The following is a 14306-nucleotide window of genomic DNA, read 5'->3' as shown; positions in this document are numbered from 1 at the left end:
AAAACTTCACCATTTTGATTCCAGATTGCCATGCAAATTCTCATTGAAGTTAAATGGGCAAGGGAATGCATAAGGATCAGAGGGCTTTATCCATTCACTGCCTGCAATAAGTTATGTGAAGCCACAAGTAATATGTGTGAATTAATTTTCTAGACTCATCATATTTCAGGAATAAACACCACAAACAATGTCTTGTGGAGTTTTTTATTGCATCTCACATTTTAAATTTTTTTTGTGTTTGGCAGGTTTCATATTTCAAAATGCTTGGAAGCAGGATTTTTATACAACCGTGTTTTTCTGTTACAATTATCGCATTGTCAGATCTTTTCATTGTTTTTCCTTCATGTTGTGGTGTTTATATTTTGGCTAATGGTTAACTTCTGTATCAGGAAGTTAACCAAGTTAATTTCTGTAAGGTTCAGGAGGTGTTGCTAAAGTAGCTGAGATGAGTAACTGCAATGCATTTTGTAGATAGTACACACTGCAGCCACTATGGTTCTGATGGTAGAGGGAATTAATGTTTGGGGTGGTTGATGGGATATTAATCAATCTACTTTATTTGGATGATGTTGAACTTCTTGAGTATCAATGGAACTACGCTGTTCCAGGTGAGTGATGAATATTCCATTATGCCCTTGACTTGTGCCTTACAGGTTGAAAGGCTTTGGGTGTCAGGAGTTAAGTCACTTGCTGCAGGATACTAGCCTCTGACCTGCTCTTGACATGGTATTTATTTGGCTGATCCAGTTGGTCAATGACCCCCATAATGTTAATGATGGAACAACTCCAGCAATGCTATTGAATTTCAAGAGCAGATGGTTAGATGTTGGAGATAGTGATGGCCATGGCAACCCTATGATACAAATGTTACTTGCCACTTATCAGCCCAATCCTGAATGTTGTCTATGTCTCAAAATGTGCAGACATGGACTGGTTTATTTGCTGAGGACTTGCAAATGAAATGTGATCATCAAAAAACATCCTCACCTCAGATCTCATAATGAGAACAAAGTCATTGAAGAAATTGTGCTAAGTAGCTACGCTGTGATATTCCTGGGGCTGGGGATGTTTAATGTCCACTCACCACAACTATCTTCCTTCCCACATGATTTTGATGAAACATTGCATGGCAACTTGTTAATGGTGGAGATCAAAATGGTGAAACACCCCTTGCATAGAATCTGGGAAGTGAATGCAGAGGGTATCATCTGCATTTTTCCTTCACCTATCAGGTCATAAGATTGAATACTAATCACTTTTTGAATGCTTGACCTGAACAAAATCATCAAGGTAAATGGTTAATAATTCAGTGTATCACTCTCACAAGGCACACAAAGTGATAAATTTGCACACTACTATGGATTAATGGTTGCCTCTACTGATAATGAATTATTGTCATCTCAGTGATACTCAGCTTTCAGTGTTGGATCTCCTACCTCCATAAAAATGAATTAAAATAGAACTTTACATTTAACAATGACCTTATAACTGATTGGTTTCCAAAAGGGCTATGATAGTGGAATACACATTGGAGCAGAGAAGATCCCGCCTGGTATTTATGTTCAGAATGACGATGAAGCAATATTCATATTTAATCTAAATGTAATTTAACTCCTAACTTCTACTGTTTAAGCCAATGGCAAGTGAGCTGAGTTAGCCTGTCTGCTAACAGTCACATTGTCTGATTAGAATATATTCCGAGAAACCTCAACATGAAGCCTGAACTACTTTTCCGCCAAGATTTAAGGACATAAGTAGCAGCAGCAGGAGTAGGCCATATGATCCTTTAAACTAGTATCAAACTTCAATAAAATCATGGCTAATCTGCCCTCACTTCCATTCCCTGTCCCATCCCCATAATGTTTGATTCCACTGTAGGCCAAAAATGCAGTTATTTCAGCCCTGAATAGGATCAATGATTTGGCATCCATAAATTCCTGAGGTAGAGAAATGCAAGTATTTACAACCCTTTGAGAAAGGAAGTTCCTCCTCATCTCAGTCATAAGTGGGTGAGCCCTTACCTTGAAGATATGCTTCCTAGTTCTTGATTCCCTCACCAGGAGAAACTTCCTCATAGTGTCCGTATATTCAAGCCCCCTCAGAATCCTGCATGTTTCAATGAATCAGTGGAGGAAAGATCCAATGTTTTCTCATGAGACAACACCCTTATCCTAAGAATCAATCGATGAACCTTCACTACAACATCACAAAGGCAATTATATCCTTTCTTAAGTAAGAAGATTACTCTCCAAGTTTTAACTCACTATATTTCTGTAACAATTGCAGTAATATTTATTTCTTCTTGTACATCATTCCCTTGTAAGAAACCATCCCTCTGCAATTAGCCAAAATTCATCCAAACAGTACCGAAGATCAAAAGTCCTGCGCAAGTGTCTCTCACAGGGTTCCTGTATCCAGGTAGAATGAACAGTGAATTATTTTGATTAGATAACATGAGGTAGTTTTCAAAACCAGCCTTAAGCCTATAGTTTCAACATGTCATGCTGAATAAAAGTCAAAAAGGAACAGATGGGAAAGTAAACCTGTCCCAGTATGGAATTACACAGTGAATTCCTAAATTCCAAATAATTTTGGGTGTTTGCTCTCCTTCACTGCCAGAAAAGTACACAGCGTGAATTCTAACCTGTTTCAGACAAGGTAACTCCACCAACAATTTCATTATAGGTACAGATAAAGATTTCCGTCTGGCCCCTTTTTAGTTCAACCTTTCAGAAAGAATATGAAGCCGTCTCATAATGTAATCTGATGCTGCTTAATGTGGTACCATGATAATATGGCTTATTATATTTGTGTATCACTAAAGTGTTCATAAGCTATAACTTCTACAGGTAATTCTACTTCCAGGTTTTCTGTATCCACTTTATGTTCAGTCATTTCTATTAATAAAGTGCTTTTAGGAAGTAGTGGGTGTCTCCCTGTGGGTGAAAGAACAAAATCATTTGTTGTTGACTACATTTAACCTCCTTGGGATATTTTTATGTTAAATATGCCAAATAATTGCAAATGTGGCCATGTGTTGTAAATACCCAGACTAATGCATTAAGGTATGGCTTCATCAATTTCACCAGAAATTAAAATTGGCCTCATTCCTTGTAATGCTTTAGTGCATTTTAAGAAAAATTGTGCACTTTTCAAGAATTGATTTTTATTTGTCTATGAATGATTAAACCTAATTCCTTTTTCCTCTTTCATCTGTTAATTAAAGGAGAACACTTTTATTCACAATCCTCTCAGAAATTAATTCATCTGTACAGTAGGTTGCAATTTTTTTGTTCCTTTATTTGCTTTCTTCAGAGTTTAAACATTAGTTGCCTCAGCTATTCTGTGCTTCATCATTGCTGACAGTACAACCTTCAATTTACTTACCTCTCTGTAATTTGATTAGGTTTTAGAGATGGCCTAATAGTTATATACTCAGGCTTTTGACAGTGTAGCACTGTATCAGCTTAGCAATGTAGCTGGAGCTTACTGTTTCTAATTAGCAACTTAAAGTGTAGTGAGAGTTGGAACAGAATTCTTTAATATGCAGCACACATATAATTTTATTGCTACAGTTAAGAGTTAATATTAAGTTTCACCAGTGATGGAAATGGGGAGCAGTGGATTATCCAACTGCAGTGCACACCTTCCAATGAGCAGGATAGTTGCCCTTTGCTACCATTGTTGAATGTTAACATCAGTTTTATAATTTCTGATGTCATGTGAAGACAGGAAATTTGCTATCCCTCTGTAAAATGCAACTTAAATAATCTTTTTTAGAACAGTCTGTGCAATGCCCAGCTGCCAACAAGTACATTTTCAGCCCACACCTCAGTATTATCCACCTCCACACATCTGTCACAGATATCCTCACACTGCAGGTACAAGCAGAATTCCCCAATCTCAGTGCAAGTCTGAATAACTTTTACCAGAGTGGAATCAGTTGTCCTTCTATTTCCAACTGCTGAAGAATAAAGGTTTATAAAATCATGAGGAGCAGAGCTAAGGTCACAGTCTTTTCCCCAGGGGAGGGAGTCTAAAGCTAGACTAGACTGACCTTTCAGTAGGGGATCATTTAGGAAACAGTGATCACAGCTCCTTAAGTTTTAAGATAGCTATGAGTAAGGATAAGTATGGACCTTGCGGGAGACTAAAATTAAACAGTACCCTTGAGGATTATAAAAAAGCCAAAAAAAAACTCAAGAAGGGAATTAGGAGGGCCAGGAGGGACCATGAAAAGTCCTTGGAAAGTAGGATTAAAGAGAATCCCAAGGCATTCTATACATACGTCAAGAGCAAGAGGGTAAATGGGGAGAGGGTAAGACCACTTAAGGATAAAGGAGGGAACATGTGCTTGGAGGCAGAGGATGTTGGCAAGGTTCTAAATGAGTGCTTTGCATCATTATTCACCAAGGAGAAGGACATGGAGGATAGTAAGGTCTAATACTAGAGGGCATGCATTTAAGGTGAGAGGGGGAAAGTTCAATGGAAATGTGTAGGGCAAGTTTTTTTTACACAGAGTGGTGGGTGTCTGGAATGTGCCGAAGGCCTGTTTCCAAGCTATATAACTCTACAACTCCAATAAGATAGGTCTACTTAAAATATTTAACCTTTGTCTGTAGAAACAGAAAATTCCATCCTCTGTTGGCAGTTGAGAGCTCCTCTGATATCTCTGACCAAGCCTTCAAGCATTCTGAATTGAGGTCTTGCAAACGATTGGAGAAATTATATGTTTGTGAGAGCACAGAGATCCACAGAATTAAATAATTGGGGCAAAGCCATTCTTCATTATCTGTTGAACAAGAAGCATCTGAATTTGTTCAGAGCTGAATGTAAAACAAATCACTGTGATGGAGCCTAACACTGACCTAGACACTGACACTGACACTACAGCTGATGCAGACTTGAACATGTTTATTTTAATTTTGCCCTATTTATTTGGGAAGGGGAGTATTATATTTGGGCATTCTCTGCCAGGAGCAATGATTCAGTCATGAGTATTTTCTAATAACTGTTTATATTACACAAGGAGTAACCATTCTCATTGAGCAGAGGCCACCAGTGTAATCTAAAGTGTTAGAAGCCCGTTTTTTAAATTTTAATTAGCTTTATAAGAGTTGCATAAAAATATAGTCTCAGTCAATATTTTTCAATGATCAGAATTGGCATTATTGCATTTCTGGCTGGTAATTTAATGGGCCAAATTGCGATGGGTGTGGCATTCACCTGTTAAAACCCAAGTAATTCCTGATTTACATGCATTTTCAACATCCAAGTCTTTCTGACAGATCGGTGGGAGATGAATCTGTTTGCTTGTTCTGCCACTGGACTCCCTGGTGAGTCCAGTGGCAGAGCCCAGTCAAGCCAGAAATCCCCAGCTTTACACTGGGAAATCTCCACGCCAATACTGCACCAGGCCAGAATTGGCATAGGATCTGATTTTGGCCCTAGAGATTAGGATGCAAAGAGGATGGCAACTTTAGCTTGGTGCTTTCAATTATTACTCTGTTTTTATTATCTTGATTTAATATTTTTTATATTTTAATTATTTCAATTCTAATAATTTTATTTCTTTCTTAATGCCAGAGACATTCCAAAACTGTGAAAATCAGTGACAACTTTGACAGAAGATTAAGTTCCGACTCCAACTTCCCCTTCTGTCAAAGGCTGCCAGGGCATATTGGAACTAATACACTACTGAGGCCCAATCACCATCAAAACCTTAGTGTTAGAATCAAGAGCATAGAATGCCAGTGAGAATTGACCTCTGCATCTCACAAGCATGGGGATATAGGGGATGTGAATAATGATTCTGGGCACAAGGGCACATTCCTGCCATTATGTACCATATGTATAAAGCCAATTGGATACAAAATTGGCTTGATGGTAGGAGACAGACAGTGGTAGCGGAAGGTTGTTTTCAGATTGGAGGCCTGTGACCGGTGGTGTGCCACAGCGTTTAATGCTGAGTCCACTGTTCTTTGTCTTATGTATTAACGATTTGGATGAGAATATAGGTGGCATGATTAGTAACTTTGTGGATGATACCAAAATTGGTGGTGTGGTGAATAGTGAAGAAGGTTACAACAGGATCTCAATTAACTGGAAAAGTGGGCCAAGGAATGGCAGATGGAAGTTTACTTTGACAAGTTCAAAGTGATGCATTTTGGGAAGTTAAACCAGGGCAGGACATAAGCAGTGAATGACAGGGCCCTGGGTAGTGTTGTAGAACAGAGAGACCGAAGGGTACAGGTACGTAGTTCCCTGATAATGGCGACACAAGTAGACAGAGTAATGAAGAAGGCGCATGGCACACTTACCTTCATTGGACTGGAATTGAATATAAGAGTCGCGACGTCATGTTACAGCGGTACAAGACATTGATGAGACTGCACCTGGAATATTGTGTGCCGTTCTGGTCGCCATACTGTAGGAAGGATGTGATTAAGCTAGAGAGGGTGTTGGAAAGATTCACGAGGATGTTGCTGGGATTGGAGAGTTTGAGTTGTATGGAGAGACTGAATAGGCTGCGCCTGTTTTCCCTGGAGCAAAGGAGGCTGAGGGGTGACCTTACAGAGATTTATAAAATCATTAAGAGCTTAGATAAGATGGATGGTCACAGTTTTTTTTTCCCAGGGTAGGGTATTGGTATTGGTATTGGTTTATTATTGTCACTTGTACCGAGGTACAGTGAAAAACTTGTCTTGCATTCCGATCATACAGGTCAATTCATTACACAGTGCAGTTACATTGAGTTAGTACAGAGTCCATTGATGTAGTACAGGTAAAAACAATAACAGTACAGAGTAAAATTTCACAGCTACAGAGAAAGTGCAGTGCAATAAAGTGCAAGGTCACAACAAGGTAGATCGTGAGGTCATAGTCCATTTCATTATATAAGGGAACTATTCAATAGTCTTATCACAGTGGGGTAGAAGTTGTCCTTAAGTCTGGTGTCTAAAACTAGAGGATATAGGTTTAAGGTGAGAGGATAAAGATTTAAAAGGGACCTGAGGGGCAAGTTTATCACACAAAGGGTGGTGAAATTACTTAAAATGTTTAAGGAATGAGCTGCCAGAGAAATTGGTAGAGGCAGATACAATTGCAATGTTTAAAGACATTTGGACAGGTACATGGATAGGAAAAGTTTAGAGAGGTATGGACGAAATGCAGGCAAATGGGACAAGCTGAGGAAGTCACCTTGGTTAGCATGGACAAGTTGGGCTGAAGAGCCTATTTCTGTGGGGTATAACTTGGTGACTCTAATGTTAATTTCTGGTGATCCACATTTATGATGCCAATTCCCACAAAATTGCTGAGACTCTGCAAGTCTTAAAATGGTAACCGAAATAACAATATTCAATTTGCTAAATAGTAATGAATGGGAATTTGTAAATAATGGACAAGTTCATTAAATTTCGGAAATTGCCAAGTGGAAAGCCTATTTTCTAATTAACATCTGTGCACAATTTAAATCTACAGTAATATGTTGAAAATATGTCAAGGGCACATTGGGCAGAGAGTCAGGACTAGAGCATGAATAGCAGACAGCTTGAAAACTCAAATTATATTTCTGACATAATGAATGCAGATTAAGCAGGTGTGTTTGCAAATCTCTGTAGGATTTCAGAGGGACAATAGGTGCCAACGATATTCCCACATGAAGGTTCTGGAACAGTATAACTGAAGTGTAAACACTTCAGTTTCTCGAAACACACCATAAATACCTTGTGATATATTGACATTTTCACAATTGAAGGAGAAGAGCACATTTCTCCATTTGTGTATCCTAGATTTTGTCTATTTTTTTGTTTACCCTAACGCTTACACCACACAGTTGTATCTTCTCCTCAGTTTAATTTACCCATGTGCAAAATTATGAAATTAGTTTTGAGAAGCAGAATCAAGGAAATCTACATTGGGAAATGGGACATTAAACTGTTAATCTTAGTCATCTCTTTGATAATAAAGAAAGGTCTCCCAATGTCTTGCTTATTGCTGTGGACTATTCTGTTGTAATATATTGCAGCTAGTAGGTCTTTGACTCCATTTTCCTCAAGCTCTTAGTAACAAGCATTTGCTGTTCCAATGCTGCTTTACTGCGAATGATTAGTTTCCAGCTGTGCATTTTTTTTTATTTTGGCATCCAATAGCAATTTCAATACACCTCCTGATTGATCAACTGTCTTTTGATCCCAAGGAGATGATACGATGACGGGTGATGGAGGAGAGTACCTTAGACCAGAGGACCTAAAAGAGCTTGGAGATGACTCCCTACCCAGCAGTCGGTACCTGGACAATATGATGTACAGAGGAATAGGACGCCTTGGAGAACGCTCAGACAGGTAGTGTTGGTCTTAGTTTGTTTTGGCAAGCTTGATCAAAATGTTGCATTAACTAATTGATGGTTAAAACATTTTTTTAATTTGCCAAGAAAAATTCCAGTGTCAAATAGATTTGTGCAGAAGGCCATGTGTTTGCTCCCAGGAAGTTAATAGAACATGTTCTTATGTGGGGCCAGGGACTTTGTACCCTCATAAAATCGGTGAGATTATATGCAAAATTTTGGAGGAAGTCAGGCTGTCAGAACAGACCAAAAGTACACCTCAGGAGAGTCCACAAACCTGGTGGTAGTATTTTTTGTGTTTTGATTTTTTGTGATCTCAAGAAGTTTCACCAATATGATATCTATGTTGTTCTGCTTTGGTGTTTAGATTAAGATTAATAAGGTATAATATGAATTCATCATTAATTCATTAAATGTTTCCCTACTGAGTCATAAATTTACAATGTTGCCCACATGCAAGTTTCTTTAACAGATACTTAAGCATCTTGAATTGTCAGTTCACAGAGAAATCAGCTTTCTTTGCTTCCTTCTCTAAGAGCTTAACATTCACAAAATAGCACATCAAAAATGGTCTAGAGTTTGCTTCCCGCTCTGTGCTGTGAGGGCCAGGATGATGCAATAGTTGTGGTGTTGTGGTTGACTTTATCACTCAACGTAAGGAGAGTGGAGGCTGGGAAGGGTATTCATACTTTTGATCAATAGATGAAAATCCTTTGTTTATTGTAACATTTTTAAAGTTTGTAAAGTGTCCTAATATGGTTCAAAGGAGAGTTATCCTTTAATTATCTTAAAGGAGTCACTTTTCAGGGAGGGAATTCCGGAGCTCAGGCCACTAAGAGATGCTAACACTAGAGCAAGTATGCTCACTGGTTTAAAGAGGCCTCCCAAGGTGCACACTAATTTCAAAAGTTATGATGCATGAAGCTGTAATGATAGGAAGGGATCAGGCCAGGGAATGATTTGAAAGCAAGAATTTTTTAAAAAGTTAAGATGTTACTGATCCATTCACAAACATAGCCACCCAACAGTGGGTGAACAGGATTTGTTAATTCAGGCAGGAGGAGGGAAGACCAGACAAGAGAGCATTGGAAGAGATAAGTGTAAAGATAATGATGCCATAGATAAATGTTTCAGCAGAAAGGAGGCAAAGTTGGGCACTGTTGTGGGTATGGAAATACGGAGCAGTGGTTATGGGAATGATGTGGTTTAAAATGTTATCTTTGGGTCAGTCACAACACTGATGTTGTAACCTGCCTGGTTCAGCTTCATAGTTCTGTGCTGTACGCCTCTATGATAGGAAGAGGCGTGAAGTAGCAGGAGAATAGTGTTTGTGGCAGGGACCCAAGACAATAGATTTGACAAAATTTAGTTGAGGGACATTTGTACAAATCCTGTCCTGGATGTTGGACAAGAAATCCATATAAATACTCTGGAGAGACCAAGAGTTAGTCAAGTTAGGTGTCATCAGAGTACAACCAGATAACCAGCGGTTCCTTATTTAGTTGTACTCTAATACACATGACCTGAATTTCTACATATGAACTATATTATTAACCATAATTAACTAACAAAAATGGAAATCTGCATTAGATTGATTGATTGTTGTGCAAGCAAAATAGGGAATTGGCTCTCTGCTTTACATGGTAGAAGCTGGCTGCCCAGAAAAACACTGCTACTTGACAAATATGCATATAGCTTGGAGAGCCATCTTATTTTGTGCTATTTGTGACTCCAGCCACAGGAGGTTCTCTCATAACCTCCACTGAATTAAGTTTTAACAGGACTGCTTGGTGTCACTTTGGTTCAACACTGCCTTGACCTCACTTCTGGAACTGAACTGCCAGAACTCAAACTGTACATCAACTGCTGACTAAATTCTGGTTGATAGGACTGTTGATGACTTCTTCTATTAGTTTTTGTGATGATTGTGAGCAGTCTGTTCGGATAGAGATAACTTGATCATATTTGTCTTGTCTTTTTGTCATTGGCCCACAACAGGGCATTTTCCCCTCACGATGTCAGGATAGTTGTCCATGTTGAAGGTGTGCTTGAATAACCTGGCAAGTTCCAAAACATAATGCTTTAGAACCATAGTCATAATTAAATCTGTACAATTCTTTGTGAAGTCTCACATAGAGTCATACAGCACGGAAACAGGCCCTTCAGCCCAACCAGTCCATTTGCCTGACTTAGGCCAATATCCTTATAAACCTTTCTGATCCATGTACCTTTCCAAGTGCTTTTTCAATGTTGTTAATGAACCTGCCTCAACCACTTCCTTTGGCAGCTCATTCCATGTACAGACCACCCTCAGGTTCCTAATAAATCTCTCCCCTCTCATCTTAAACCTATGCTCTTCCCAACCATGGGAAAAAGACTGTGTGCATTCACCCTATCTATGCCCCTCATGATTTTATATACTTCAGTGAGATCACCCCTCATTCTTCTATGCTCCAATGAATAAAGTCTTAGCCTTCTCAACCTTTCTGTATAACTCAGTCCAAGTTCTAGCAACATCCTTGTAAATCTGTTCTGTACTCTTTCCAGCTGAATGGTATCTTTCCTCTAGCAGGGTGACCAAAACTGAACAGAATACATCCAAATGTGGCCTCACCAACATCTTGTACAACTGCAACATGACATCCCAGATTCTATAGTCAATCCTCGACTGATGAAAGCCAGCATGCCAAAAGCCTTCTTCCTCTATCTACCTGTGACGCCACTTTAAGAGAACCATGTATTTGCACTCCTTGATCCCTCTATTCTACAACACTTTCCAGGGCCCTACCGTTCACTATGAAAGGCCTATCCTCACAATACCTCGCACTTATCCGAATTAAACTCCACTTGCCATTCCTCGGCCCACTTACGCAGCTGATCAAGATTCCACTGTTATTCTTGGTAACCATCTTCACTATCTACGATGCCACCTATTTTAGCATCATCTGTAAACTTAGTAACCGTGCCTTGTACATTCTCATCCAAATCGTTGATACAGATGACGAATAGCAATGGGCTTCATACTGACCCCTGGGGAACACCACTAGTTACAGGCCTCCAGCCCATAAAACAACCTTCCGCCATCACTTTCTGCTTCCTACCAATTATGTATCCACTTAGCTTTCTCTCCCAGGATACCATGCAATCCAACCTTCCAGACTAGCCTTCCACATGGGTCCTTGTCAAAGACCTTGCTAAACACCCATAGAGACTATGTCTATCACCCTGCCCTCATCGATCTACTTGGTTACTTTGAAAAAATCAATAAATTTTGTGAGACCATGCTGACTATCCCTAATCAACCCCTGTCTTTCCAAGTGTATGTGTATCTTATCCCTCAGAATCTACTCCAGTAACTTATCTACCATAGATGTTAGTCTTACTGTTCTATAGTTCTCAGGTTGTTCTTTGCAGCCATTCTTAAATAAAGGCATAACATTAGCCACACTCCAGTCCTCTGGCACCTCACCTGTTGCTAACAATGATGCCTAGCTCTTAGCCAGGGCTCCTGCAACTTCTTCTCTAGTTCCCCACAGTATACCTGATTAGGTTCCGGAGCTTTATCTACCTTTATACATTTTAAGATCTCCAGTGCCTCCTCTGCTGTAATGCAGACTTTCACCAAGACATCCTTGTCAACTCTCTCATGTTCCAAAGTTTTCATGTTTTTCTCCATGGTAAAAACAGATGGGAAATATTCATTGAGGACCCCACCCATCTCTTGCGGCTCCACACATAGATGCCCACTTTGGTCTTTGAGGGGCCCTATTCTCTTTTTGCTCTTTTCCCTTAATGTACATATAAAATCTCTTTGGATTCTCCTTAATCTTCTCTGGCAAAGCTACCTCGAGCCCCCTTTTTGCCCTTCTGATTTCCTTCTTGAGTACACTCCTGCAACCCCTATGCTGCTCCTGGGATTCACCTTGATCCCAGCCACCTGTGCCTAACCCATGTCTCCATTTTCCTGACCAGAGACTCAGTATCCCTCATCATCCAGGGTTCCCTACTCCTGCCAGCCTTGCCCTTCACTCTAACAGGAACATGCAGACCTTGAACTCTTGTTATCTTACTTTTAAAAGCTTTCCACTTGCCAGATGTCTCTTTTCCCACAAACAACTACTTCAATCAACTTTTGCAAGTTCCTGTCTGATACGTCAAAATTTGTCCTGCCCCAATTTAGAACTTTACCTTGTGGACCAGATCTGCCTCTTTCTATAACTATTTTAAAACTAATAGAACTATGGTCACTGGTCCCAAAGTGCTCCCCCACTGACACTTCAGTCACTTGGCCTGCACTGTTTCCGAAGAGTAGGTCGAGTTTTCCCCTCTCCCTAGTAGGGCCTTCAATATATTGCCTGAGGAAACCTTCCTGAACACATTTAACAAATTCCACCCCATTTAAGCCCTTAGCACTATGGCAGTCCCAGTCTATATTAGGAAAGTTAAAATCCCCTACTATGAAAACTCTATTACTCTTGCAACTTTCTGCAATCTCCCTGCATATTTGTCTCTCTAATTCCTGTTGTCTCTTAGGGGGCCTACAGTACAATCCCATCAAGGTGATCATCCTCTTGTTATTTCTCAGCTCCACCCACAAAGCATCACTGGATGATCCCTCAGTAACTTCATCTCGGATTACTGCCACAATGTTCTCCTTAATCAGAAGTGCAACTCCCCCTCCTCTCTTTCCTCCACCTCTGTCCCGCCTATAGCATCTGTACCTTGGAACATTCACCTGCCAGTTATGAGAAACATATTTTCTCATGCAGTATTTTAAAATGTGTTTACAGACATTGTTATTTCGTTCAGATTCTAACAAAGTAATATTTGTAACTGGCAATTTGTAACCCTTATAAAGCAGCCTTTATACCCTAATGGGAAAATCAAAATAATCCATAAATGATTATGCTTCATGAAATAAATGAATAAATAAAAGCCAGTATAAGTTTCAGTTTGGCTTCATTTAGGTATTTAAAGAATGGTAGGAGCATTAGTATTTTCACTCATTCAAATATCTCAGCAAAATGAGTTTCATCCAACTTAATATTCCTAAAGTACAGATTCTTGGATGGATTGATTGTGGAAATTAGAGCACAGTAGGGCTTCAGTTCAACCTTTTCGCAAATTTTGGGTTCAGTCTTTCCTTCTTAAAACACATGTATCCTAGTCTCCCCCTCGGTTCCCACAAGCCATTGGGCACGGCCACGGTTTAAAGAGTTGTGAGCTTAATTGAAAATGATGCTCATTCTGGATGGAACTCACAACACACAATTTTTGATGTTCAATGAACCATGCCTTGGAGTTGCTTGTTGATGCTGAAATTTGTGTGTTTCAGCCCCACACCAGCACATGAGCATAAATCAAAAACACTGCAAATGCTGGAATTCTAAAATAAAAACAGAAAATGCAGGAAATACGCAGCAGATCAGGCTGCATCTGTGGGCAGAGAAACAGAATTAACAGGTCAAAGACCCTTTGTGAGAATTGGGAAGGATACAAAGGAAGCTCATTAAGGTGGAGGGAAGGTGGGGGGAGGAGAGACATCTTTGATAGGGTAAAACCAGATTGAATTTGGGGATAAGTTGTGAACAAGGTTATCTGGTCAGTGAATGAATGGGAGAAGTTAGAGAGTAAGAATATAGACAAATGAGTGTAGCAGTTATGAAATGCAGAATTGGAAGACATGCCTAACAGGTCAGGTTGGGCATGCACCTCACTTCCAGAGGGGAAAAAAAGGGATTCAAAGAACAAACAAGCTGAGTCAATCTCACAGATGGACGACTGATACAGACAGAGAAATCAAGTTACTTGAATTTGTAGAATTCAGTTTTGAGCCTAGAAGGCTGTAATGTGTCCAGAGGGAAGATGAAGTGCTGTTCTTCAAGGTTGCAATGGGCCCCATTATCATAACATTATAGAAGGCCACAGGCTAACAGGTCAGTGGGAGTGGGAATTAAAC

General features: G+C 39.6%; 1 protein-coding gene across 20 annotated transcripts in view; it reads left to right on the top strand.

The window, feature by feature from the left end:
* ank2b (ankyrin 2b, neuronal) overlaps positions 1 to 14306 on the top strand; it is a 781056-nt gene that overhangs the window by 643724 nt on the left and 123026 nt on the right. For all 20 annotated transcript variants that reach the window (XM_052010179.1, XM_052010168.1, XM_052010170.1 and 17 more), the window contains one exon: positions 8201 to 8345. In XM_052010179.1, coding sequence (XP_051866139.1) covers positions 8201 to 8345 — 145 coding nt within the window. The remainder of the gene's footprint in view (positions 1 to 8200; positions 8346 to 14306) is intronic.

Source organism: Pristis pectinata, chromosome 2, assembly GCF_009764475.1.
Source record: "Pristis pectinata isolate sPriPec2 chromosome 2, sPriPec2.1.pri, whole genome shotgun sequence".
NCBI lineage: Eukaryota > Metazoa > Chordata > Chondrichthyes > Rhinopristiformes > Pristidae > Pristis > Pristis pectinata.
This window is presented reverse-complemented; position numbering and strand designations above follow the sequence as displayed.